The sequence below is a fragment of the Westerdykella ornata genome (genome assembly GCF_010094085.1).
Source record: "Westerdykella ornata strain CBS 379.55 unplaced genomic scaffold EI97scaffold_14, whole genome shotgun sequence".
NCBI lineage: Eukaryota > Fungi > Ascomycota > Dothideomycetes > Pleosporales > Sporormiaceae > Westerdykella > Westerdykella ornata.
The window spans coordinates 494,725-519,423 of record NW_022986864.1 but is presented as its reverse complement, the minus strand read 5'-3'; the positions used below and the strand labels follow the sequence as shown (position 1 = coordinate 519,423).

Sequence of the window (24,699 nt, the reverse complement as noted above, 5' to 3'; positions counted from 1 at the left end):
AGATTCCCAGGGTTGAGGCCATATCGTCCTGATGATATCCGCTGTTCCCTTCGACGTTGCACAAATAACTACCTGGAATTTACCAGAAGTTAGCGATTGTCGGCCGCTCTGCACTTCTGCGCAATCCAGCTAGGTTCATTGATAATGGGTATGCGCGACCACAATAAAGACAACTCCTATCTACCCAATTATTATCAAGATTCTTAACGATAGAATGTATCTTTTTGTCGTTTGCTTGCTTATTGATAGTTGAGAAGCACATTGTCATGTTCTCCGAGATTACTTTACAGACACCGACATAGAGTAACTTCCATATATGTATCTGATTTAAGGCAATGTAACCTCACCTTGCCATGCCTCGACTTCAACCCATAAACCGTACCATTTTCTCCTACTTAAAGACTTCCCCAATCCTCAAAACCAACTCTGATAACCGTCTTATTATTATAACCCGCCTTCCCAGGGTTATCCCAACTCCCTTTCTCTGGCGCCACCAGCCCGTTCCCCCTGAACCTCTTGAACCACACATCTGTCACCGTTGCTTCCAAATTCGCAAAGCAGTTCGGCACGAAAGGCGTATTACTATGACTCTTGAGGTAACATAGATTCTCAAATGCAGGCGTCCCGTCGAGAACCGTCACTCCATCCCACGTAACGTTGTGCGTGTTGCCGTCAAACCAGTAGGACATGATGCCCGTCGCTAAATTGCCGCTGAAAGTAAGGTCCGAGACGTAGATGTTGCCGATGGTGTCGGCGGTGAGGGAAGGCGGGACAGGTTCGCGCAGGAGGGAGGTGAGGTAGTCTATGGCGCCCATGGAGACTAGGACTCCGCCCCAGGCACCTTTGCAAGTTACCCTCCTAACATCGATGTTGTGCGCGCCAACGTCGAAGGGGATGCAGATTCCTACGGGTCCAGTCACGCGGGTCTTCATTGAGGAGAAGGCCATTGTAATGTCGGAGATGGAGACGCCGGAGACCATACCGAGTTCGATGCCTGCGGCATCGTATTGGTTGCGAGGATAGTCACCCCATTGTTCTTCCATGGTGAGAGTGAGGTTGCGGAAGGTGAGGTTTGTGCTGTTCCCCTGGGCACGGATGAAGCGGTGCCTGGGCGTTTGTCAGTGGTGAGTTTTCTAGCTACGCTTGGAGTTCTTCGTACATGACGTTCTTCATCACCAGGTTCTCGATTGTGATGTCCGAGGATGAGTTCTTTATCTCAAAGAAGGATATCGTGCTCCCGATGCCGCTGTCATATCGAGTTGTGTAGTACTCAATGGCATTCCCATCAATCACACCTTTGCCGGTTACGCTGTGGATGCGCGCTCCGTGTACATTCGGCACATGGAAGAATGCCGGCACCGATCCATTGCTGAAACCGTACCGCCAGTAGTCCCACTGACCCCGTGCAACTATAAGTTGTCCTTCGATCTGGAAATCGCAATTCTTGCACGGTGTGAAGTCGATTGGCGAGCGGATGCTGTAGAATTGGTCGGCGGGAAGGACAATAGTGCCGCCGTTACCACAGGCTTTCAAGGCATCGTTGATGGCGGGAGAGTCGTCGATTGCTTCGAAGCCATTTGCTAGTGGTACGCAGGGATCTCTCTTGGAGATGGAGTTTGCGGTACTACCTGCAATACCCGCTGTCGCCTGCAGCCCAAGCAAGAGTACGGCTGCTTGGAGTTGGTTGAATATCATCGTTGCCGTATCTTTGAGAAGGAAGAAACTTGGGAAGAATGAAAATACTTTAGGAGTGTTGAGTTTAATACTAATACAACTCGGTTTAAAATAGGAGTGAAAGGATCATTGCTACATGGCTGCAATGGCACCCAAGGGTACCCAAGGTAGCATGGTGCGACTATACTTTAAGGATATCTTCTGCGGCCATACTAGTATATGTTACCCTCGAGTGCTTTGAAAGTTATTAGTTATATATGTGAAAGGCAGTTGACGCGTCGAGGCAATATGGATAACCGGGTATTTAGACAACACCTCAGTTGCGCCTCTCCAAATCCCACCTGTTTCCTACATGAATCGACCAGGTTGGAATCCTTCAATCTGATGATCATTACTGACTGGAGATTGTTCTCCCGGGAAGAAATGACTTGTTTTCTCCGTTGATGTCCTTCATGCTATGCCTAGGGGCCAAATGTCTGAGAAGAGCTCCAAACTCTGCAAGTGCAGTGCTGGAAAAATGCCATTGCAAGCGCATCAACACAGGGTCAAGCAGGTGCTCTGTTATTGAGTTGAAATAAGTCCATAATTTCGGACATGATGAATGTAAAGCCTATCTATAGAGGTATCATGAGCGCCGGGGTTACTGTGACTGTGCCATCCAACTAGATGTTTTGTTGAAAGATCCAGGGCAACATATCGTATATACCAGGTGAATATCTCATGGATCAATCAAAATAACCCGGGAAGAGCCACTTCAGCTTCGCCTCGGCCTCCTTGCTACGTCCTGACTTATGCGTCATGGATCCGGCGAACTTCATCTGGAACTCCAAGTGCTTTGCGAGGATCTGCTCGGCGTGTTCTTCCTTACTCAACTCGTCTAGGACGGCAGCAACGAATCTCTTCGCGTTTTCTGCGTTAGCCTTCATGTGTCCCATCACCATCTCAACATTGACCTGCTCCTCCTCCCCGCCACGCCAGCAGTCATAGTCGGTAGCCATGCAGATCATCTGGTATGCGATCTCAGCTTCCTTAGCAAGCTTCGCTTCTGGTAGCGCCGACATGTTGATGACTGAGCCACCCCACGAACGGTAGAGATTCGACTCAGCGCGTGTCGAAAACTGGGGGCCCTCCATGCAAATAAGCAGGCCCTTGTCGTGAAGTCTTACGCCGTCACCCTCCAGCGAATGTCCACATTGCCGCACGATCTTTCCAAGTCTGTTGTCGAACGGGTCACCGAAGCCGACGTGTCCTACCATGCCTCCCTCAAAGAATGTGAATGGCCTTATGCCCTTCGTACGGTCAATGATTTGGTCTGGTACCACAAAATCGCGAGGACGAATTTCCTCCTGCAGACTTCCGACTGCGCTGAACGCAATGATTGTGCGGACACCTATCGAGCGTAAAGCAGCGATGTTGGCCTGGTTCTTGACCTCATGAGGAGCGAGTTCATGGTGCAGCCCGTGGCGGGAGATGAAGGCGATCGGAATCGGCTTGCCCGACGTGGGAGAGTTATGGTGTAGAATGGAGATGGGAGAGGAGGGCGAGCCCCAGGGTGTATCGATTTTCAGAGTTGCAACGACGGTGAAGCCCGGAAGGGACTTGATACCCGTGCCTCCTATTACAGCAATATGCACAGGTGCTATAGCGATTGTCAGCAGCCGGTTGAGTGCAAGACTGCAGCACGGAATCCGTGGTACGGACCATCGTATGTATGAGGAATCCCAGTCATTGTGCGACAAGCGATTGTTACCGATCTCTGAGAGATCAAAACACGGGATTCACAAGGCAAACAGGCGAAAAGAGTGTTGGGAGAGTGAACGTAAAAATGGCTCTCCTGCTGATTGCCCTCTGTTTCGGAAGCGGGGCAGTGAAATTTCCGAAATGGCCGAACCTGTGCCTGAAATGACGCCACCACGTGCACGGCCACATTTCGACTTGAGCACTTCTTTCAAGGACATCCTCACTCCTCATGCTACTTGAAGAGAGTTCTTTCTGGACATTCTCTCCCAGTCCTCATCAGGGTAGGAAGCCCATAGGAATGTACGATGGGTAGTGCACATCGGACTTTCTTCACCGATGCGTTCCAGATCCGCAACCATGTATTATTTGCTTTTATTCACTCAGCCAGAAGATCCAGCACTCTCACGAGCAGAGGCCGCAAAATGAACGATGTGCCACAATGGCTAATGGTCGCAGAGACCAAGATTGGAGGAGCCTGCCCATCTTTCGCAATCAGCTTTAGCTGAAGAGACATGATCGGATAGGTCTTCTTTCCCTATCCCTGGCGCAAAGCCGATTCCTGGTCCGATAAACGCCTGATGTGTCTCTCCGTCGCACGTGGACGCCACGAGAATGTTTCAGAACCACTCACGACTCTCGTTTCGCTGAATTCATCATTGGGGAATGCGAGGTCATTGCAAGAATTCATCCCATGCATACAGCCATCGACCTTCCCAACACGGCTAATGCCCCATCTGAGAACAAACCACAAGAACTTCTCAATAGAGGACTATGCGGGTGTCGCTGTCGTTTCCACTGGCATACCTCCGATCTCGCTAGGCTTTGAGGCAAACACGAGTTCCGCAGGACCAAAGTTTTATCTGAAAGCCCTTTAAATGGTCGAAGGTTGTCATTAGACTTAGGTCCTATTCATGCATCGACATGGACATTGCAGAAGCGAGCTCACCTGCTCACTCTGTACGCCCCTCAATAGAACCACAAAGTTTCTATACGCTCGCACTGACCCATTGAGGTTGATCTTGAATCAGCGTGAATTTGAGGCATATAGTCTCAGAGAGCACCCCTTCTCGACCTTCCTTTTCTTACCCCTTCGACACAAACCTCCGTGGCCTGGGTTCGGTACTTGCATCTCCATATCTCTAGCTGGTAACTGCGTAAGGCTTTGCCCCTGGGGCCTACGATTGCCTTTGTCAGGTAAGACTAGCTTCTGTTTCACCGTCCAGGTTGGCATATGTTCATGGAAAAGCGATCTGGGGACTATCATTGAGCACCATTTCAGAAGATTCAATCGATATCTACCTGCCCACATCGACACGCAAGACCTTGCTTTTACAGATACAGCTCCCTCGATCAACGAGAATGAGATTCTATCAAGTTGGCCGCCTGGCACTATCTCTCCCTCTCCTGGGGTTCGCAGGTCCTGGCTCGTTCGCTCAAAACGGGACGTCTCTTCCTTCCCTATTAGATGCGACAGTCGATGAACTTGCTGCTGGTCTTGGAGCCAAGCTCTTCACCAGTGTTGATTTGGTCAAAGTCAGTGCTGCTCGTCTAGACAATCAATCTCAAACTGATCTTTTCATTAGGCCTACACTAAACGCATCTTGGAAGTGAATAACGAGTTGCACGCCATCACGGAGATCAACCCAGATGCGTTGAAGATTGCGAAAGATTTGGACTACGAACGCAAGTTTGGAAGGCTGAGAGGGTAAGACTGGCCATAAAAGATTTCGTTGAAGGCTAATGCGGTATCAGGCCCCTCCATGGGTTGCCCATACTCATCAAAAACAACATCGCCGCTGCCGACCTGATGAACAACACAGCAGGCTCATATGCTCTTCTGGGAGCTAGAGTCTCCCGGGATGCGACTGTTGTGGCAAAGTTACGCAAAGCTGGAGTGATTATTCTTGGAAAGGCGAATATGAGCCAATGGGCTAACTTCCGCTCATCGAACTCCTCCAATGGATGGTCGGCACATGGCGGACAGGTATATGGTGCTTACTATCCACAACAAGATCCGTCTGGGTCCTCCTCAGGTTCGGGCGTGGGCTCCTCTCTCGGGCTTGCACTTGCAGCGCTAGGGACGGAGACGGACGGATCTATCCTCAGTCCGGCACAAGCGAATAACATTGTCGGTATCAAACCTACTGTGGGACTTACTTCTGGAGCACTTGCTATCCCAATCTCCCCCCGCCAGGATACCATCGGTCCTCTGGCTCGGACTGTCAAGGACGCAGCCTATGTTCTTCAAGCGATCGCTGGAAAGGATCCGTTGGATAATTACACGTCCGCTATTCCCGGGACTATTCCCAATTACGTTGCCGCTTGCAAGCTCGATGCTCTAAAAGGCAAACGCATTGGCGTTCCGCGGAATACATTCGACACTCAAACTGAACCTTTCGCTTCCATGAACAGGGCATTTGATGCTGCCCTGAACGTGCTCAAGGATGCTGGAGCCATCATCGTTGATAACACCAACTACACTGCCTGGGACCAGCTACTACAGAGCCCAGCTGAGGCCCAGGTTCTAGGCGCAGACTTCCAAGCCAACTTGAAGCAATATCTCGCACAACTGACTTACAATCCAAAGAACATGACCTCCCTTGCAGATGTCAACCAGTTCACCAAGACCTTTCTCCCCGAGGAGTATCCGTCCAGGGACACATTCATCTTCGACTGGGTGCTGTCCCTGCCGTTCAACAACACCTCTCCCGAGGCGTGGGCAGCCTACCAATATAACCAGTATCTTGGCGGTACCGGTGGCCTCCTAGGCGCACTACAGAACTATACCCTTGATGCAGTCGTTCTCCCCACTCGGGTCTCGTCTTCCGTATCTGCCATCATCGGTGGTCCTGTCGTAACCGTTCCCCTGGGCGCTCTCGCTCCCGACACGCCGGTGGTACCGAATAGCAGAGGAGATCTCGTCGCCTCGTCGCCGAATTATCCGTTTGGCATAGCGTTTGCGGGACCACATTGGTCTGAGGCGAAGCTCATCGGCTTTGCATATGCATTTGAACAGAGAACGAATGTTCGAAAGCAGGTGAAGCCATATATTGCGCCGAAGACGGAGCTGGTGGATGTGATTGGGATATGACACGGACCGCAATCCTGACGGGAAGGTTTACACGAGTTGCGGAGGGATTTGGATGCTCTTACATCATAACTGCTATATCCCACCATAGAACAAGTCTTATGGTCCGCTTTCTGTGTCTGCCTAACAAAACTTGCAGTGTGTCCTGTACACAGTAGCTGAGGATTTTCAATGAACTGTGAGGCCTTGCTGGTCACTATTCACTTACCAAGAGAATTTCGCTTTCTTTCCTTATTAAACATCTTGCTGGAAATTGTGGTGCGGTCCTCTTCTGCATTTCACTCGTACCGACGTCGCTAATTCTACGGGGACTAGCTTAGCAGCTTGACTTCCTACAAGCCGTGGCCTTAAACCCGTAAAGCCGGCTCCCAGCACCAGAATCCAAGGCTACGCGTTCTATGTCTGTCGAAACCCTTCCATCGTAGACCTCTAAGATCGTCGGAGTTAGCCACTACATGTATACTAAATCCGTCGCATACCAACCAATCACAGCCTGGATTTTCGGGCCAAGTTATACAAGACGGACTTAGCGTAATCTCTCACGTTGCTGTTTTGAAAAGGTGGGTGGATGAATCGACCAATGCTGGTGTGTTGCGAGTGTTGCAGGATTCAAAGAAAGTGGCTAGACGTATGTATAAGTTGAATAGAAAACGGGATTACCGCTAAGTCCGACATCGACGACGACGTCTAGGCAGCAAAACGTTGATATAAAAACCACATGTACTACTCCATGACCATGCATAGGTATCTTGCAAGTAAATCAGCATTCATTGCACCACGACGGTTATCTCCTCATCGATCATGTCCGTCCCCGACTACATTAGCAAAGTCGCCATCATTGGTGTACGTCTTACCCTCAACATATCACTATCTCAACCGTCCTAACGACCCTGTAGGCAAGCGGCCATGTCGGCCAGCACTTCACCACCGAGCTCCTCAAGACCGGCAAGCACACCGTCACAGTCCTGACCCGCCCCACCAGCACCGCAACTTTCCCCCAAGGCACCCAAGTCGTCCGAGTCGACTATTCGGACCACTCAGCCCTCGTGTCCGCTCTCCGAGGCCAACACTTCCTCATCATCACGCTTGCCGCGCGCGGTCCAGCACCAGAGCTGCACACCAACATCGTCAAAGCCGCCATAGAAGCCGGCGTCCCATTCATCATGCCCAACAACTACGGCGCCAACATTCGCAACAAGAAGGTGCTCGAGATAGAGCCGATCGTCGCGGCCAACGCCCAGAAAGCCCAGGAGATCCAAGATCTCGGTGGGGCATACATCGTCATGGCGTGCGGCTTGTGGTATGAATGGTCGCTTGCTGCTGGCGAGGAGTGGTTCGGGTTCGACATCAAGAATCGCAAAGTCACGTTTACCGATGATGGATTGACCAAGATCTGGACGAGTACGTGGGAGCAGTGTGGGCGGGGCTTGGCGGCGCTTTTGTCGCTTCCTGTGCATAAGGATAAGGCTGGGAGCAACGGACTGGCGCTTGAGCAATTCAAAAACGACCAGATTATTCTAGAGAGCTTCCGCGTCAACCAGAGGGACATGTTGGACAGTCTTCATCGGGTATTGGGTACAACGGACGCGGATTGGGATATTAGATCTGAGCCGAGGCAGAAAAGATTGGAGGATGGACAGAGGGATATGATGAACGGGGATGTAGCGGCGTTTGCGAAGCAGCTTTATGCGAAGCTTATGAGACCAGAGGCGCAGGAATTGGAAGTGGAGGGTATTGAGAAGAAGCTGGGGTTGCCGAAGGAGAGCCTGGACGAGGCGACGAAGAGGGCGGTGGATATGGCTGAGGGTGACTGGACGCCTTTCGGTTAGAGAGTTGGCCAGGGGCTGCCTCAATCGTGGTAGTCGAGGATATGCAATGGAGATAATGTTTGCCTCAGTTGATTTCGTGCAGATCTTTAGTATACTGGAACTGCCCCTCCTTCAAAATTACCCATCCTATCTGGAATATGCTCTTCATCATGCGCCGGTCGGCACGCTCCTTCAGTCCTGTTATCCCTTAACTGTCAGCATCGACACCGGCACGGTCCGATATAACACGTGCTTGAAGGCGGGTAGTCCCATCTCTTCAAAATAACAATGTCCGTAAGTCCGACCCCTTGCAAAAGTTCTCGTCGCCTCAAAACGTCCACATATTGTTGTCCGTGTGTAGAACGTTGCCTTGTGTCGCTGGGGAAAAGGCGATGGATTGGCTAGCGCTATGGGACTGTAGGGAGTGTCCACTGTGTGAACACAGATAGAGTGTCTGTGGGTCTTGGGTAGCAGCTTCCAGGTTGTCCAGCGAGTGCAACAGACTTCACAGCGGCCGAGCGTCCTCGAGCGAGGAGATGCGAACGGCGTTCATATGCGTCCTCTGACAGTGGCAATCGTTCGGCCATCTAATTGGCTTGCCCTCTTGTGTTTGTATGCTTTGTTTCTCAACTCCTAACCACTCTCACCCATCAGCCTGTCTTGCGCGGGCAGCAGTCCACCTCAGAGAATATTTCCCTATCTTCATCGATGCCAGGTTCCCAGTAGCCCTCTCGCACTCTTGGTTCGCGAATGCACACGGAGTAACATTCCTTGCCCACTTTCGCGGTTGATATTCTGCTTCCGGAGACATAGGTGGTGATGGCCCGACGTTCGTGCGAGTCTCTTGTTGGACCTCGTCCTCATGATATGCGCTGTCTTGTGTCTCGACGCGCCGCAATCGCGTTGGCGAAGCAGGAGCAGAGTCCTCTACCGTTGGCGGTGTGGGAACAGTGCTGATACCCAGGGCCAAACCCGTTCTCCGCCTCTTGTTGGGTTGGCCAGATGTGTACCCCTCGTCATCGGACTCATGTTTTCTCTTCTTCCTAAATGCGGGGTTCGGCCGCACAGCTCTTTCATCGGGCTCGGGCGACGACTCTGGCGAGGTCGGAGGGCTGTGGTAGGTGTCTTGGAATAGGAGATGGGCTTCAAAATAGGGACGGAGGTGGCTCTTTGGCTTCACCGGCTGGAGCAGTCGCTCGTTCACACGGGCGAAGAAATCCATTCTCGCGATGGCTGGGCGTTCGAGTGATGGCGATAATGATGGTGAGGATGCCTTTGTTGGCGGGTCGAGGTGGTGTTGAGGCGATTGACGACCTTGGCGAAGGCGTGAGCTGGCATCACGTGATGGTCGCCCGTCACGTGGGCATTTCAATTCACTCCAGCTGGAGGGCTGAGCATTGTGACTCAAAATCCACAAAAACATGACCATGGCTGATGAGACTCTGAGTCAAGATTGGAGGGGCAGCACCACCGAGCCCAACACCCCAGAGTCAGTTCCTGATCTGAAAACCCCCTCGGACTGGGTCTTCGCTCGTCTAATCCCAACCAACCGCCCCGCCCAGGCAGCGATAGAAAAGACGTTTGCGTTGAATTCGAGTCACCACTCCCAGTTCATTGCAGAAACAGAGTTTCGAGATAAACGAGCGTTATGTTTTGAGTTATCGTTGCGAGTGTTGCCAGAGTACCCTCAAATAGGATGGCGCATCGGAAAGGGCCGCGCTGACCTTGGAAACAATCGTGGTGTGGACCTCCTGCTACATGGAGCCGGGGGTGACGATGTTGCAGGCCAACATGCACGCTTAAATTGGGTCAAGGGAGCAGCGGGCTTCTTCTTGATCGCGAGTAATAGAAGAGGAAAGAGATGTACGATGAATGGTGATGACTTCACGCACGATCGGCGCGTTATACCCTTTAAGAACACCATCATGCTCGGGGAATGCGCATTTACTCTTCAGTATGTTGTTCGCGAACCCAAAGAAGAGGACCGGTTCCAGGTGGAACTGAAGGAATTTTGTTCAAGCGTGTTACAAGATAAGAACCCATATATCCTTCCAACGCCGCGGGAGGCAGACGCAAGATTTGGGGACTGGGTAGTACAACACGCAATTTCAAAAGGGGCGTACGGAACCGTGTATATGGTGACGCACGCGGCGGATGGAAGGCCTGCGGCCGCAAAACAGCTTTTGAAGACGAGGTGGAATGCTAGGCAGGTTGAACACGAAGTGAAGATGGCGCTGAGAATATCAAAGCTTGAGCACCCGGGAATTGCCAGTCCATTTTATATACGGCAGCGGCCCTGTAGAAGTGCGATAGAAATTGTAAGTCTCAGATAACTCGTTGAGTACGCATGCTGGCATTCCTGACTTGTGGGATAGTCCAGGATCAAAGACCTCCTCAGTGACACGTGGGACCCTAAGAGAATGGGCGACATAACCGACGAATACATCATCTTCTCTCCCTTACTAAACGCGACCTTCCACTCTATCATCACTTCCACCCTGCCCGAGTCCCGCCGCACACACTTCTTTGCCAGATTGCTGGAAGGAGTAGCCTTTCTTCATGACCAAGGGCTATGCCATCGAGATATCAAGCCGGGCAACATCTTGATACGAAGCTACGATCCTCCCGAGGCTTTACTATCCGATTTTGGATGTGCATCCGATCAGAATTCCATTTTGTATGATCGGCCTGGTACTGTCCCTTATCTTGCTCCTGAGCAGCGAGAAGGCCTTAAGCATGGTCGCGCAGTTGATTACTGGGCGTGTGCTATTGTTGGCTACGAACTACTTACAGGTGAAGTTACACATGGTAGAATCGAGCCGGGCCCAGTGCTGGACTATTATCACAAAACACTGGATGACAGGGGCTCAGTGATGGCAGAATGCTGTAAAGACATGTTGAATCCCGATCCAGATGCAAGAATAAGTGCCAGAGAAGCGGCAAATGCGTTGGCATTATTCTTTGCAGTACAAGAGAAGAGTCAGGATGGGCAAAGAAGTGGTGATGAAAGCGACGCAATGTCTCTCTTGACCTATAAACGGACGAGATATAATTGATGTTGGCAATCCTATCTTTTACCTGCCCGTATCTCAACACGGCCTTCTCGGGCCATCGTAGTGTTGCATAAATGAGGCTACATCAATTAGAGTGCCGGTCGCGCCCGCCGGACGCGAAAGACTTCAAGCTCAGGAAGTTCCGAAACACTGCAGGTGGTCACGGAAGCACTTAGGCACTGCCCCGGGCGCAATTGCCTTAAAGGCAGAGTTTATGTGCTTTCCTCTTCACGTCTGTTGCCTCATCAGCACCACAACGTTCCGCGGCGTGGCTTTCGCTTCTTATCAACAACACGCAGTATTTCATTTCTCTAATTAATTCTCAGGACTACACTTACTCTCATTTTGCCTGCCAGTTCTGGTTCGGTTCACGGAAATGGCCTCCTCCGAAGCGGCTGCGGCGGCGCCCCAGGCCCACGAAGTCGTCGTTCTAGGCGGGAACTTCGCTGGTATTCAAGTTACACACTATCTCCTCCGACGAATCTTCCCCCGGCTTGAACGACTAAAGGGATCCGGAGCGTACCACATATACCTCGTCTCACCCAATTCGCATTACTTCTTCAAGATTGCCGCCCCCCGTGCCCTCACCAAACCGGAGGTTATCAAAAAAATCTTTAAGCCCATCGACCAGGCCCTCGGAAAATACGGCCAAAGTTGTGATTTCATTCGGGGCAAAGCAATCAGCCTAAATCCAATGGCGAAAACTGTGACTATTTGCACAGTACCGAATGCAACACACAGAGTGTTGAGGTACGATTCTTTGTTCATCTGCACAGGGACCACGACCGCAAGTCCTCTCTGGACCCTGCACGATGATCACCTAACCACCAGGGCAGAGTTCACGGAGATGCACATGCGCTTGCCACAAACGAATACTCTGCTCATCGCAGGAGGCGGACCTGTCGGTGTGGAAACCGCGGGCGAGATTGCAGCTGCATACCCAACCATGAATATCACGCTCGTTGCCGGAGGGGATGTACTCCCTAATTTACCTGAGAGCGTTCGAACGAAGGCGAAAAGCAGGCTCAGGGAAGCTGGTGTCAACATTATCCCGAACCTCAAGGTTTAGGACGCCTCGACGAGTGCAACTGGGACAGAAGTCACGTTGTCCGATTGGACACAAATGACTGTGGACACATTTATCGACTGCCGCGGTGCGACGAGGATCAACAGCGAATATTTACCAGCAGTGTGGCTCGACTCCCGTGGCCGTGTCTTCACCCGCGATAAATACCTTCGTGTGAGGGGGGATAATTCGGCTCCGGCTGATGGCGTTTATGCGGTGGGAGACATCGTGTCCGGCAGCGCGAATACCGCTCTCGAGTTGGACGCAATGGTCTTTACAGCAGGGTCCAGTTTCGGGTACGACATATCCACGCAGTTAGGATTCAAGCCAAAGCCGGTCACAACTAACAGTGGGGTGTTGCAAAAGAACGCCGAGTCTCTGAGAAACACCACCACGGTACCAATTGGTCCGAATGACGGTGTTGGACTATTGCTTGGACTCCCACTGCCGTCGTTGGCTGTGAAGATGATCAAGGGAAAATCATTCATGACCACACGTGTGGAACCTATCGTCACAGGGGCGCAGTACTTGAAAAAACGACAGAAACTTGTCAGAGGTATAAGACGGATATTTAAGATGTAAGGAGGGTATTGATCAACAGCAAGTGGGTACCCTGGGGCAGTTTTGAAAGAATAATGATACTCCATCAATAGGCCTCACCAGTAGCTACTGAATTCAATCATGGATTTTTATCTCACTCATTCTGCCGTTGACCCTTCAAGCGAGCCGTCAGCTTCGTAAACCACATCGGCCAGCGCAAGTTCGGTTATCCGTTGCTCTTTACAGTGGTCCGACTTTCTTGTCCATCGACAATCATACCTCGTTGGAATTTTCCTGGGGATCCCGCTCTTCTGTCGAGAACTTGGCACTGTCTACCAATACACATTATGGAAGAGTGCACGGCAGCCTGGGACACATTAGGGTCAACCTGAAGGTGTGTGACATTGCCCTACAGTACCTTTTCTTTCCAAGAAATGTACATGGTGGGTTCCTTCGAGTGGATGGCACGCTCAAACAGGTCCTGAGACTGACACCGAAACCGGGAATTAGGGTAGAGCTGGAAAAAGTGTATATCACGAGTGGGTGTGACGGGAGAGAAGGCAAATTGTGAAACAAGTAATCTATCAGTTCGCGAAGTACTTGTGCGCCGCGCCCATTGAGTTGTTGCGACCGAAAAGCTTGGGCGCAATCAGTGGCTGCATCCGAGACAGTATGCCCTCCATGGTGAGTTTTGGGAATGTATTTGTCATCTTTCCCTGCCTCTGGCGGCACGTACAGTTCACCAAATGTAAGGACTCTCAGTATTTCAAATGGTGGGTCAGTGAAAAGCATGCTCGTCCAACGTAGCTTTCTCCAGTCGCGGAATTTGGCAGGGGATTTGGCTCCGGAAGCATGGTGGATGGTCTCTGCTTTCAATATTCAGGAACGTTTGAGTGTTCCCCCTCCTTGTGAAAGGTTCGGTGGTGTTGCGCTGCATATGAATGTTGTTCTCGCCATGCGAACTTTGTAGCACCGTGAGAGATGGCATATGAAACCCCTACCACAAAAGCACCAAACCCCTTACTGTACATACGGTAAGGCGGACTAGATTGCTCGTCATAGGAACATAAGGGATATTTTCGAAGGGTATCACTAGAACTATCCTAACCGTTGCCGAACCCATTCCGGCTTACACTTCCTCTGTGAATATCTAACGAAAACGCTAGTGATGTATGATGGAGTTCTCACTTGAACTTCTCCTCAAGTCCTTGCCACGAATACCACTATCCACACTGTCGTTATCCGCCACCTCAAAGCGCACCTCCGTTGTGGTCGTTTTTAGCACGGCATCGGCCTTCAGATCTTGCAACTTGATTTCGTTGGCCGGAGTGACAGTGATTGCGACAGAATCTTCCATCCTAGAGTATGCGCCGGCCGGGAGCCCTTCTTCATTGTCTCTCAACCCAGTACGCAGATGGGAACGATTGGTGGGTCTTGTGTTGGCGTAGGATTTCGATTGTGTGGTGCTTGTGCCTGCGAGACGGCCTTTGACTAGATTCATGAGTTGATTAAGGATCGAGAATTCCAGCTTGAGCTTTACGGAGTAGACCGCGCCTTTGTATGAGGTCTGGATGTCATACACTATTACATACACTTGTTAGCGTGGGGAAAGTTACAACGACTCGACTGTGGAGACTTACGGCCAGAGAACTCTAGGGCGATAAGAGTGATTTCCAGACAGATGATAAAAATATTGATGCCGATGGTGTGTAAAAGGACTTTGCGACCTCTGGCGCCGCGGGCATTTTCGTGTGCAATGAAGAGCGGTCCCTCAGATCTCAGCATCCCGGAAGTCCTCCAGATGTAGATGGCGCTCAGAATGACTTCCTGTATGAAGAACACGGTGACCTGTATTCTCTCAACAACCGAATATGGTCCCTTCCACCGCGTAGGGTCCGAGGAAACGTTCGTAAGGAATGTAAGCACGCCCGTTGAGATGTGCATGAGGATACCGTCGACGATAATCATGACGAGCACCCAGCGCTTCCAAGAAGCGTGAACGACCAGGTGTAACCGAGAGTAGAGAACGAGGGACTGCCCGGTCACCATCATTACCCAGCCAGACCACGCAAGGATGGTGTCCAAAATATCGATGTTTGTGATGTGGTAGAACTTGAAGAAGGTTCCCAGGTCATGGATGAAAATGCCGTATGTTGCCACCATCAAGGCCCAGTAATACCATCCGGAGTGTCGTTTGAAGAACACCTGGATAAGGACGGTGAGCTCGGCGACATTGTACCAGGCGATGGTGATGAAGGAGACAATGATCAAGGAGTTCTTCATGGGCAGCTCCACATTGCTGCCCATCCCAGTATCCTCTGGGGCGGGAGCCATGGTGTGGGAATAGGAAACCGGCCGTCCGGGATGGAAAACAGGACTGTGGGAATCCCGAGAAGCAAAAAGTCCGAACCCAGGTATGCGAAGATCGCTGGACTGGGGATCTTAGATTTTATGATCAAGATGCGGCAGCATCTGATGGCCGGGATTAGACCAACCGTGTAAGACTAGAGCGCTCAGACTCCGAGCGCCGTGATTCTAGGTACGTCCAAGATGCTTGAGCCGGGACGATATGCTCGATTACGGGAAAGTCGCTCGTGGAATCGAAATGAATCCGAAGGCACCCAGGATGCATTACTCGTGGCCATACACCTCTTATAAATAACTAATATCACTCCATGGGAGCCTTGACGAAGCTCTGAAAAGTGGCGCTACATGAACATTCTGCTTTAACTCTGAAGTCAGAAGCTCGTTACAAAATCTTCTGCACGTTGCAGGACAAGAAGTTCTATGCATCCTTCGAAGTCGTTTGAGTTCGGGTGTTCCCTCAGCCCATGCGGATCCGTGCACATTAGAGTTTTGGGGATGGGCGACCCATACCCTATGCGGTACGTCTCCGCAGTTGGTAGCAGAGGCCAGAATGCGGGGATCATCAGTACCCAAGAGTACTGAGTAGAGTCAAGCATGATTTGACTCGTTTACCCCGGTTGGCTGTGAATGGTCGCTCAGGGGAACTGATGGTTTGGTTGGAATCTACACAGTGTCAAAAGTCAGAAAGTGCTTAACCACAATTGTATTACACAAGTCAAAATGTCTGGGGCGTTGTGGAATGTCTGGACTCTGATCCCAAGGCCGGAGGACGGGGATGCTCCTCCTCGTGGGACGCACGTGGGAAGATTTAACTTTAATGGCAGGAACCGAACCTATGACGCCGCCTGCTGGTGCTCATCACATCATACGAGGTCGTCTCACCAGAAAACGTCTGAGAAAGCCTGCCGTGTTTTGGCACGTCTTTGGCTGCTGACATGCTACATAGGTACTGCGGTCCTTCCGGAGGGCTCGGCTATGGGCGGAAAGAGCTGCGATAAGGCAACGAGCAGTATCCGTTCTCCCATCCCTTCGGTTGGCATGTGGAGCGAGTACAGGAGACTTCCGGTGTTTCGGTACCTCCCATTCCCTCGGTGTTCTGCATCGAAAAGGCGTCCGCTACATATCTTCAGGAATACGGCCCTCGCGGAAGCCTCGCTTTGGGTTGGCCTGCATATGAAATGGTTGAAATCCACGGACAGCAAAGGCCTTGGCTCCTTGCAACAAGCTGGGAGCTCACCTCTGCATCAAAGAACTCGATAGTCAGCTGATCGGGATAGAGGAAGAGGGGCCTCGGATCGGTATTTGTGGTCTTCGGCAACGAAGACGGCCCCCCTTCTCCGCGTTTTGCAAACATGGGGTCACGGATGAAAATCATTTTAAGCAAGGCGCGGTATGGGGTGGAGGCGGCGCGATCCCGCACTCATTGCTCCTGAAGGAGCTCCACTTCGCCACCGCCCGGGCGCTAGCTGACAGGAGGTGTGCCAACATTATGCATCCTACATGTTCGGCCAACGACAGTAGTGTACTGGAGACAAAAAGCTTCTGACATGCGCACCGAGTTTCACGTGCTCACAGCTATCTGTTTGCATACGCAGCCGAATCTGTCCGATAGCCGCGCGGGAGTACAGTAGAGACAAGAGTACACAGTAAAACTCTTGAAGAACTCAAGGTTGACGCATGGGAGTGGCGAAGCTCATTAAAGTTCTGCGGTTCGGCTTGTTGCCTCTTCTGGTGACGGGGCCATTGGCGAATGTAGTTCTTATTATTCATATTCAACCGTACACAGGACCACTCATCGTACGGTCCCAGGGTTTTAGGTAACTATGAAACCAGAGAAGTCAGTCCCCCAGCCACTACTGAGCCGCCACAAATCATGAGTCTATCCAAAGCGTGTTCTTAAGGCGAAAGGTACCGACAGGCTACTGTGCGGAGAACTGAAGCCAAGTGGACCTCGTCTAAAAATCGACGCAGCGGACGTGTTCGCGCCTCGCTAAGGTTCTCGAACTTCACGAAAGGACTGTCAATCATCTTCGGTTACCAATTATTTATTGATGGCGCGCGACGGAGTGGACCAGCTCGGTGGACCCCTCACAGCAACTTGCCAATGCTGAAGTGACCCCGTGGGGCATGAATCTTCTCCAAGCGAGATGTTCTGTGTCGGCCCTTTTTCTCTAAGCTCAGGGGAATGCCGCAATCGGACCTTTTGCAAGAACCCTTGCATGTTACTGATGTTATTCGAAGCGAGGCGTCGCTTCTCTCCGGACATGGCCGAGCGGTTTGCTTCCCAGGGTTCTCATGGGGTTGACCACTGACCACCCATCGGACACTCCGTATCCCCATACTGCGGTGGATCCAAACCACTTCGCGAGATCGCCAAAGTATAACGCCCATTATGTCGACGAGGAGCACTAACTTTCACCCTGCTGATTTAGCAGCCCCAACAACGTCGCCCCCTCGTACGCTGGATGCGTCCCTTGAGGCAAAGGATTCATAGTCTCAGCTGCTTGAATGGAGCATTTTCCCCGCATAATCTTCAGGCAGCCGAGAGGCGAGCTGATGCCGCTATATTAGCACGCATACTCCCTAAAATGCGCGGCTCTCTCCACCTGGAGGATCACACAGTAGCCTAGTACTCACCAGTGCTTGCATGGAGTCGTATCACCAGGAGGTCATCACTCCGCCAATTCAGATGAATATACTCCGTTGGCAACTAGGTGCTCTCTCAGTTCTCACGCTCTCGGATTCTCTTCATCTCAATTTGTTTTGGCAGTCCAGTCCGGCTCCGTCGTCTTCCAGCCATGCTTGTCTGCATAAGTCTCCCTCCATATCTGCATGTCCACGGCCAACCAAAGATGTCAGACAGTCCGGGGCCAACTACTGAAGGAAAATATCTGTTCGTTATGTAGGCAGCCAGCTGCTGCATTGGCACAGCGACTAGTATGTCTGCCTACTATAAGGACTGGGAGTTCTGAGTAACAGGAAGACGATTGTCCATAACGCTAGGTTGGGATAGATGCACACAGTTTCCAGGTTCGGAGCATTGGAATCGCTGAGCCGTACAGGAACCCGCTGAAGAAGACGAGGGGCATCTGATGATGTCTTCTCAAGCTCAGCGTGCCGGAGTACCCATCACACGAGCTGCATGGCACATATTGGATTTGACAGTTTTCTGAGCCATCCAGATAAGTAAGGAGCCAAAGCCATAGAACTTGCAGATTCTCGCCGGATGGAGACCTGACTGGTTGTTACAGCATGCAGGCGAGCCATAGCTGGCAACCTTGGAAGCGTTGCTCGCTGTACATTGAGGTGTCGTAACCACAGTTACCCGGCGGCCAAAGCCTATAAAGAGACATATCGTAGTTGTCCTTCAGACGTAGTGTAGGGACTCCTCGCTAGGGCGTTCGCTACAATCCGCAGACAAATCTGCTTCCCCCGATAGAAGTCATCCCTCGTCTCACATATTGGAACGTCATCCGAAATATACGAAGAAGAAACACGAGTATTAGTACAATTCGGAGAAAGCAGAGATGAACTTGACCATGGTGATGCTTGCCCTGAAACGGTTGTACACTTAGTCTCCCGGTTCTGCGGGTCAAGAATACTACTTCCACGCGGGGGACCCGGAATAACCGAAAAGCTGGATAGTGATAATAAGATACCCAGCTGCAGAGCTGTGCCTAAATATGCACCTAAAACTGTGACTACTGCTCTATTTGGATTCAAACGAGTGGCATGTGGTTCGCTTGATGGATAAATTCAATCTATAGGTACCGAGCTAAACTCGAACTGATTATTGAGGAATACACTTCTTATTCTGCCAACTTCATAAGACTCTCTTCTCCCCTCCACCCCCATCTCAAACCCCTCCGGTCCAGGCTTCTCAACAACCCCTTTACCTCCGCAACAAACCCCCCATTCGCCCAAGCCTGACTAGCGTCCCACATCATAACACCAGCAAACCTCTCAAACTTTTTCGAATACTCCACCACCGGGGCCAACTGTCCAGCATTCAAATAGCCCCTTCCCGCCCCCGTATTCGCCGGCACCCCCAACAAGACTCTAGCATTCGGATTCTTGCTCTGCGTCCTTGCCCACAAGTCCCACTGCGCGAAATTGAAGTTCCACTGCTCGCTTGCGCCGGGGACGTAGGAGCTGGCGCCGCAGCCGTTGTTGTAGAACTGGACATTGAGGAAATCGAGTGGGACATTGTCAATGATGTCCTTGTTATACCAGTCCGGAAAGGGGCATTGCGGCGCAGCCGTCAGATAGAACTTCTTCTCCGATGTCGAGGAGGAGGCATCCATGAGTTGACGCATACGGTTGCCGAAGACAGCCATGTTGAAGACGTTGGCTTCAAAGTCGAAATCGAAGCCGTCAATGACGGCGTTGCCGAACGGACGGAGGGCATTTGAGGAGGGCTGCAATGGGCCGAACATGGCCCAGATATGGGATGCCCCAGCAACGGCGGCATCGGCGGTTGGGTAGCCGCCTTCTGTGTAGGCGTCGCCGCCGAGGGAGAGGAGAATCGTTTTTCCTTGGGATTGGCAGAGCTTGAGAATGTTAGGCGGGCTGGTTGGGAGTGGGCCGTAGTATTGACTTACTGGTATGTCCGCGGCGATCTCAGGACAGTTGAAGGTCTCGGTTCCGGGAAAGGTGGTGCACTTGTCGCCTTGATTCGCAAAGTTGAGGACTGGTTGGCCGCCGGAGCCGTTGAAGCGGAGAAGGAAGGATAGGATGATGACATCAACATCAGGGTCTGGAGAGATGGCATATTAGGCTGCTACTCTACGTTCTCCGTCTGAGGTGAAAAAGGTGGTCGCGTACTATTGCAATAATAAGACAACCGTGTTTGGGTAGATTGCTGGCCCGCAGAGTTCTGGCCCCAGTAGATGGCAATGTTGGCTTTGCTGTTTGGGTTGAAACCCGCTTGAACGACCGCAGCGGCAATAGAAGCCGCGAAGAACAGGAAGGACGAGGATACTGTCATTATGGCGGACTAGAACAAGAATGCAAGTGCGAAAATTCGATTTGTAGGGGAACAGTGTGCTTTCACTCAGCGTCTCAATAGTTGAGTCGATATCTTAATGGACGTTTAGAGGTCGGGAAACTTATATGTGCCATGCAAGATACTCTCAGGTGGATGACACGCCAGACTGCAAGCATCATATCCACAGTCTCTTGACCCGTATCCCCTTGATGTTTTGGATGCCACATGACGGCGGTCAAGAACATTGTGGGAACCCAAGGCGGTGGACACGGGCGTGATACAACCTCAGGCGGAGTAGAAAGCACTAGGAAGGAGGTAATGCGAGCAGAGCGCTCCGATTCTTGCAACAGCGGAGGAGGAGACAGCCATTCACCCACCTGCTGGTACTCAAATGATACCGGAAACTAAGCTATTTGGGGTTTACAACTGATAGGAAAGTAGCAATGGAGTCGTTGGCAGATACTGCCGTCGTTGCATGGCATCTCCACGCAGAGCGAAAGCCTGCGTCTCTATGGAACGCGGATGAAGACTGGAATGGAGTTGTCCTGAGATATTAATGAGGGAAGGCCTCATATGGAGCAGGAAACGGAGTGAATGCAGGAGAAGCGCCAGGGGAGAATGACACAGTCATGAGCTAACGATAACCGACCGAACTTCATGATTGGCGATGTGAAAATTCTCCGACTGAAAATGATGACGATCGACACGTGATGGATTTGGTCCCAAGGGAATACACTCATATGACTTAGGTCAAGTCCTTTGATAGCGGTAAGGTGTTTCTGTCGAAGAAAGCGGATAGATAATGTGAAGGTTGGACGTGGATGATTGGTCCGGGAGGGACCAGGATAGGAACGGAGAATGAACTCTGGGATGAAACCTTCCTGTTCAAGTGGTTTCTTATGCAACTTCACTTATTGCAAGATACACCCCCATCCATTATCCACGTCTTTTCTACAGCATCATGCTAATGGACACAGAAGCATGGCCATGGGAGAGAAGTCGACCAACCGCATTATCATGATTGGCACCGCTGCTGGTGGCATCTCTAAGTCGCAAGTAGATGCGGTACTCGGTGAGTGGTTACTCTCCCGCATCTTTCAAGGACCTTTGACGAGGGACTTGAATCTCTCCAGCTTCCCTTGCAGTATCGTCCTCAGACCTCGGCGACTCGGTACCTCATCCGCGCCGACAAAGCGTCTGACAAGGAGGTTGAATATATTTCCAAAAGCAAGTGCCATCACCGTGCTAGTCAGGATGATGACATTGTATGGCATACTGAAATCCGGGGTGGGTAACTGTAGAAGTAAGCTTGTTGTTCTAGTATAAACACCCTTTCTGTCGGGTGGTCGCGGGGATAGAAGGCGAATGACGGCGGGCGCCGCGTCGAAGCCGCGATTTGCATCCGGGGGATATTCAGTATATCTCAGAATAGCCTTGTCGAAGTCATAAGTAAGGGATAGACTTGAGTCAGCCGGGATAACAACTCGAAGCTCCAAATGTGACCCACGGCGGCGGTCGACAGCTGGTCGATAGTATGTTTCTTTGACTGGGTTTCCTTCGGACTTGTCTATAACTGCGCGGAGTGTATGCAAATATGGCTTCATGAACCACGGCAGAGACTCTAGGTAAATAAACTCAACCGCGTCCGTAGTAGATGGGTTCCGGATTACAGCCTGGACGCTGCCACGCTCTTGGCCATGACCATTTATTGAACGTGCAGCATATAGGGGCGGTGTAGGGAGCACAAGGCCAGTCGTCATTTGTTGCTCCGGCAGGACCAGATCAAAAGCTTCGCCGACGGGGAGCTTGTAACACCGCAGAGTTTCAGATGCAGAACGAGATTCGTCGTACTCCCCAGCAGTTTTGACTTGAATCTCGCGCTCTGGCTGCACATTGATGCAGACAGTGTGAGAATTCCCGTCCCTGTCATCTGTCAATGGGCACGCACCATGCAACGATGTCCCAAAAACTTCGTTCAAACTCCAGGAGGAATCCGCCGTCCGGGTAAGCGGATAGCAAGTATCAGGAGCATTATACGGCTTGGAGCCGTCACAGGAAATCTCTTCAATGGGTAAAGGCCGGGGAATTGGGTTGTCCAGGGGACGTTTGGCTCGCTCAAGGTCGAGCACCATATCCACACCTTGTTCAATCTCAACAGCGCAATCACCTTCCTTCTGACATACTGGTCGCACGTCTATAGACATGGTCTGCCACGAGGCGTCGAACAATTTGTGTCCGCTCAGCAGGCTAGAAATTCCTGCTTTCCCCTTGCATGGAAGCAACTTCAAGAATGGTGTCAAGTTCTCGGTACAGACCACCTCGTGCGGCAGCGTGCCGTGCAGAAGATGTAGTCGGGACATATTGTGGTGGTCGCCCTCGGGCTGGAAGGACATGACCGGCCGAATGGTCTTCGTAGCATCGATAAAGTTAAGGGAAGCGCAGAAGAGGCCGGACAGTGCATTGGTGAGGGCCAACCATCGCGAGAAAGCTCTGCTCTGATTAATTTTAGGTGACAGCAGGTGGTGCCTCAACATACTCCTCCTCTGTACCCGCTTCTACCCAGGCCCAGAGCTCTACGCCAGTGCCTCCTTCGCGCGCTCCATTCCAGGGCATCTGTCCCCAGTTGCTGGCGTCCCAGCGGCCGAGACTGAATCTCAGGTGCAGCTCCTTCGTGTGAGCATGCTGTAGAATCTGTCCCAATGACCTTGGAAAGTATCTAAAGTTTTGCTCCTCGAAAGCGCCCGAGGACTCGTTGCTCCGAAAGGTGAAGGATGCGAGGAGAGCGGACTGCGGAAGGGGACGCAGGAGAAGGCGCTCGTGGTAGTCAGAGCGGGCGGCGGTGCAAGCTATCAAAGCATTGAAAAGGAGAAGAGGGAGAAAAGACAGCATTGCGGCATGTCCAGACGCGACGTGCACGTCAAAGGTCTATCGTCGCCGGATGGTTAACAATGTCACAGGTAGCTGCATGATGTTCGCGGCACGTGATGTATATTCTTGGCATGACCTCGTCTTGGCGTGCAACTTAACATATTCCCAATGCGCCTTGCTACATTTACAGCTCAAAACCTATAAACAACACCCTGCCAAACTGCTCGCAATCTCCGGGGCGCACTCAAGATGGCGGCAGCCGAAACCCGCAGACTGCTTGGTGCGTTTCTGTCCCATATCTCACTATGAGTTCCTAACATCTTGCAGAGCAGCTCATGGGGGAGCAGTACATGTCTGGCGCCGATACTCGAGCCCCTCAGCTCAGCATCACTGATCCCAAGGTCTGTCGGTCATTCCTGGTTGGGAGCTGCCCCCATGATCTCTTCACGAACACAAAACAAGACATGGGTCCCTGTCCGAAGGTGCACAACGATGCGTTGAAGACAGAATATCAAGAAGCATCCCCCGAGCAAAAGCGCGTCTGGGGTTTCGAGTTTGACTACTTGAATGACATGCGCAAATATATTGATGATTGCAATCGGCGTATCGAAACAGCACAGCGCCGACTGGAAAAGACTCCCGAAGAGATTAGGCAGACAAACAACCTGGTATGTTTCATCCACCACCATAGTCGTTGCACTGACGGACGTCTTCTAGCTCAAACAAATCAACGAACTCACTAAGGCAATCGACGCCGCGATGCTCGAAATTGAAATCATGGGCGAAGAAGGGATGGTGAACATGGCTGTGCAGGAATTCTACAAGGTGCGTTTGAAGAAGCAAGAGAAGGAGGAGCGCGAACGGGAGCTCAAAGCTCTGGCGGATACCGGAGGCCCGTCAGGTCATCAGAAGCTGCAGGTGTGCGATGTCTGCGGTGCGTATCTCTCCAGATTGGACAACGATCGTCGATTGGCAGATCACTTCTACGGTAAGATGCATCTCGGATACGCCAATATGCGCAAATCGTTCGACGCTCTGCAAAAAGAGCTCAAAGGGCGCCCACCTCCGGTTCGCCAAAATTATCCGCACGACGACCGCGACATGAATGGCCCTCGTGGCCCGGGTGGATGGGGAGGCGGTGGCTACGGTGGCGGCGGTGGGTATGGCCGCGGTGGGCGGCGTGGGGGACGCGGTGGAAGGCGTGGCGGCTGGTGATTCTCTCAGCAGGAGTTCAGGTGTGTGCCTATTATTATCATTGATTTTTGATTATCCCGAAGGCTATACTTTTAACTACAGGGCATACGAGTAGATATGGTTCGACTTGGCTCTGCTAGATGGGGCACTTTTGAGGGCGCCGCTGAGGCATGACTGCGCTTTGCGATGATTACACAATGTACGCCTTCACCATCGAGCCATGACTTGTCTAACGTCGATCAAGGGATGTGTCCATTGGGATGACGTGACCTCTTACACTCCGATATTGATTCCTACTCGGGAGTCAGACATAA

The 24,699-nt window shown here is 51.6% G+C and overlaps 13 protein-coding genes across 13 annotated transcripts; 6 read left to right on the top strand and 7 right to left on the bottom strand.

Moving 5' to 3' along the window:
- Positions 1–395: 395 nt before the first annotated feature.
- On the bottom strand, positions 396–1,695 carry EI97DRAFT_468066 (pectin lyase-like protein; the record flags this gene model as incomplete). The annotated part of the gene is made up of 2 exons (XM_033801638.1): positions 396–1,107; positions 1,160–1,695. 2 exons carry the CDS (start codon positions 1,693–1,695, stop codon positions 396–398), a joined length of 1,248 nt encoding a protein of 415 aa, XP_033653047.1.
- A 545-nt stretch (positions 1,696–2,240) lies between these two features.
- Positions 2,241–3,459, bottom strand: EI97DRAFT_502055 (Methylthioadenosine phosphorylase). The gene is made up of 2 exons (XM_033802738.1): positions 3,376–3,459; positions 2,241–3,313 (listed from the first exon to the last, which is right to left on the bottom strand). The coding sequence occupies exons 1-2, from the start codon at positions 3,401–3,403 to the stop codon at positions 2,400–2,402; spliced, it is 942 nt and encodes a 313-aa protein (XP_033653046.1). The 5' UTR covers positions 3,404–3,459; the 3' UTR covers positions 2,241–2,399.
- A 1,100-nt stretch (positions 3,460–4,559) lies between these two features.
- EI97DRAFT_77243 (amidase signature enzyme) lies at positions 4,560–6,534 on the top strand. Its single transcript, XM_033803062.1, has 3 exons — positions 4,560–4,947; positions 4,998–5,119; positions 5,167–6,534. The coding sequence occupies exons 1-3, from the start codon at positions 4,774–4,776 to the stop codon at positions 6,503–6,505; spliced, it is 1,635 nt and encodes a 544-aa protein (XP_033653045.1). The 5' UTR covers positions 4,560–4,773; the 3' UTR covers positions 6,506–6,534.
- An 858-nt stretch (positions 6,535–7,392) lies between these two features.
- EI97DRAFT_434338 (uncharacterized protein) lies at positions 7,393–8,512 on the top strand. The gene has a single exon (XM_033798609.1). It carries the CDS (start codon positions 7,666–7,668, stop codon positions 8,329–8,331), a length of 666 nt encoding a protein of 221 aa, XP_033653044.1. The 5' UTR covers positions 7,393–7,665; the 3' UTR covers positions 8,332–8,512.
- Positions 8,513–8,953: 441 nt separating this feature from the next.
- On the bottom strand, positions 8,954–9,532 carry EI97DRAFT_459404 (uncharacterized protein; the record flags this gene model as incomplete). The annotated part of the gene is made up of 1 exon (XM_033801005.1): positions 8,954–9,532. One exon carries the CDS (start codon positions 9,530–9,532, stop codon positions 8,954–8,956), a length of 579 nt encoding a protein of 192 aa, XP_033653043.1.
- A 162-nt stretch (positions 9,533–9,694) lies between these two features.
- On the top strand, positions 9,695–11,553 carry EI97DRAFT_77175 (kinase-like protein). The gene is made up of 2 exons (XM_033803061.1): positions 9,695–10,628; positions 10,686–11,553. Exons 1-2 carry the CDS (start codon positions 9,732–9,734, stop codon positions 11,364–11,366), a joined length of 1,578 nt encoding a protein of 525 aa, XP_033653042.1. The 5' UTR covers positions 9,695–9,731; the 3' UTR covers positions 11,367–11,553.
- Positions 11,554–11,739: 186 nt separating this feature from the next.
- Positions 11,740–13,011, top strand: EI97DRAFT_451049 (uncharacterized protein; the record flags this gene model as incomplete). The annotated part of the gene is made up of 2 exons (XM_033800322.1): positions 11,740–12,402; positions 12,433–13,011. 2 exons carry the CDS (start codon positions 11,740–11,742, stop codon positions 13,009–13,011), a joined length of 1,242 nt encoding a protein of 413 aa, XP_033653041.1.
- A 1,120-nt stretch (positions 13,012–14,131) lies between these two features.
- Positions 14,132–15,252, bottom strand: EI97DRAFT_379595 (uncharacterized protein; the record flags this gene model as incomplete). Its single annotated transcript, XM_033795721.1, has 2 exons — positions 14,132–14,550; positions 14,610–15,252. 2 exons carry the CDS (start codon positions 15,250–15,252, stop codon positions 14,132–14,134), a joined length of 1,062 nt encoding a protein of 353 aa, XP_033653040.1.
- A 308-nt stretch (positions 15,253–15,560) lies between these two features.
- On the bottom strand, positions 15,561–16,224 carry EI97DRAFT_77142 (uncharacterized protein). The gene is made up of 2 exons (XM_033803059.1): positions 16,219–16,224; positions 15,561–15,999 (listed from the first exon to the last, which is right to left on the bottom strand). The coding sequence occupies exon 2, from the start codon at positions 15,930–15,932 to the stop codon at positions 15,708–15,710; it is 225 nt and encodes a 74-aa protein (XP_033653039.1). The 5' UTR covers positions 15,933–15,999; positions 16,219–16,224; the 3' UTR covers positions 15,561–15,707.
- EI97DRAFT_77149 (uncharacterized protein) lies at positions 15,680–16,734 on the top strand. The gene has a single exon (XM_033803060.1). It carries the CDS (start codon positions 16,057–16,059, stop codon positions 16,594–16,596), a length of 540 nt encoding a protein of 179 aa, XP_033653038.1. The 5' UTR covers positions 15,680–16,056; the 3' UTR covers positions 16,597–16,734.
- A 2,411-nt stretch (positions 16,735–19,145) lies between these two features.
- Positions 19,146–20,323, bottom strand: EI97DRAFT_379330 (family 18 glycoside hydrolase; the record flags this gene model as incomplete). The annotated part of the gene is made up of 3 exons (XM_033795707.1): positions 19,146–19,886; positions 19,938–20,092; positions 20,161–20,323. The coding sequence occupies 3 exons, from the start codon at positions 20,321–20,323 to the stop codon at positions 19,146–19,148; spliced, it is 1,059 nt and encodes a 352-aa protein (XP_033653037.1).
- Positions 20,324–21,420: 1,097 nt separating this feature from the next.
- On the bottom strand, positions 21,421–23,212 carry EI97DRAFT_443341 (Gpi16 subunit, GPI transamidase component; the record flags this gene model as incomplete). Its single annotated transcript, XM_033799813.1, has 2 exons — positions 21,421–22,813; positions 22,860–23,212. The coding sequence occupies 2 exons, from the start codon at positions 23,210–23,212 to the stop codon at positions 21,421–21,423; spliced, it is 1,746 nt and encodes a 581-aa protein (XP_033653036.1).
- Positions 23,213–23,440: 228 nt separating this feature from the next.
- Positions 23,441–24,406, top strand: EI97DRAFT_443340 (U1 snRNP-associated protein Usp106; the record flags this gene model as incomplete). Its single annotated transcript, XM_033799812.1, has 3 exons — positions 23,441–23,471; positions 23,519–23,859; positions 23,909–24,406. The coding sequence occupies 3 exons, from the start codon at positions 23,441–23,443 to the stop codon at positions 24,404–24,406; spliced, it is 870 nt and encodes a 289-aa protein (XP_033653035.1).
- Between the last annotated feature and the right edge of the window lie 293 nt (positions 24,407–24,699).

Bases quoted from the DNA above. Each gene is read 5' to 3' on its own strand.
- EI97DRAFT_434338 (XM_033798609.1), top strand. From the start codon at position 7,666: ATGCCCAACAACTACGGCGCCAACATTCGCAACAAGAAGGTGCTCGAG.
- EI97DRAFT_77142 (XM_033803059.1), bottom strand. From the start codon at position 15,932: ATGCTTGACTCTACTCAGTACTCTTGGGTACTGATGATCCCCGCATTC.
- EI97DRAFT_77243 (XM_033803062.1), top strand. From the start codon at position 4,774: ATGAGATTCTATCAAGTTGGCCGCCTGGCACTATCTCTCCCTCTCCTG. The intron at 4,948-4,997 runs GTCAGTGCTGCT...TCTTTTCATTAG, and splicing joins CCAGTGTTGATTTGGTCAAA to GCCTACACTAAACGCATCTT. The intron at 5,120-5,166 runs GTAAGACTGGCC...ATGCGGTATCAG, and splicing joins AAGTTTGGAAGGCTGAGAGG to GCCCCTCCATGGGTTGCCCA.
- EI97DRAFT_77149 (XM_033803060.1), top strand. From the start codon at position 16,057: ATGTCTGGGGCGTTGTGGAATGTCTGGACTCTGATCCCAAGGCCGGAG.
- EI97DRAFT_502055 (XM_033802738.1), bottom strand. From the start codon at position 3,403: ATGACTGGGATTCCTCATACATACGATG. The intron at 3,314-3,375 runs GTCCGTACCACG...CAATCGCTATAG, and splicing joins GATTCCTCATACATACGATG to CACCTGTGCATATTGCTGTA.
- EI97DRAFT_77175 (XM_033803061.1), top strand. From the start codon at position 9,732: ATGACCATGGCTGATGAGACTCTGAGTCAAGATTGGAGGGGCAGCACC. The intron at 10,629-10,685 runs GTAAGTCTCAGA...CTTGTGGGATAG, and splicing joins GTAGAAGTGCGATAGAAATT to TCCAGGATCAAAGACCTCCT.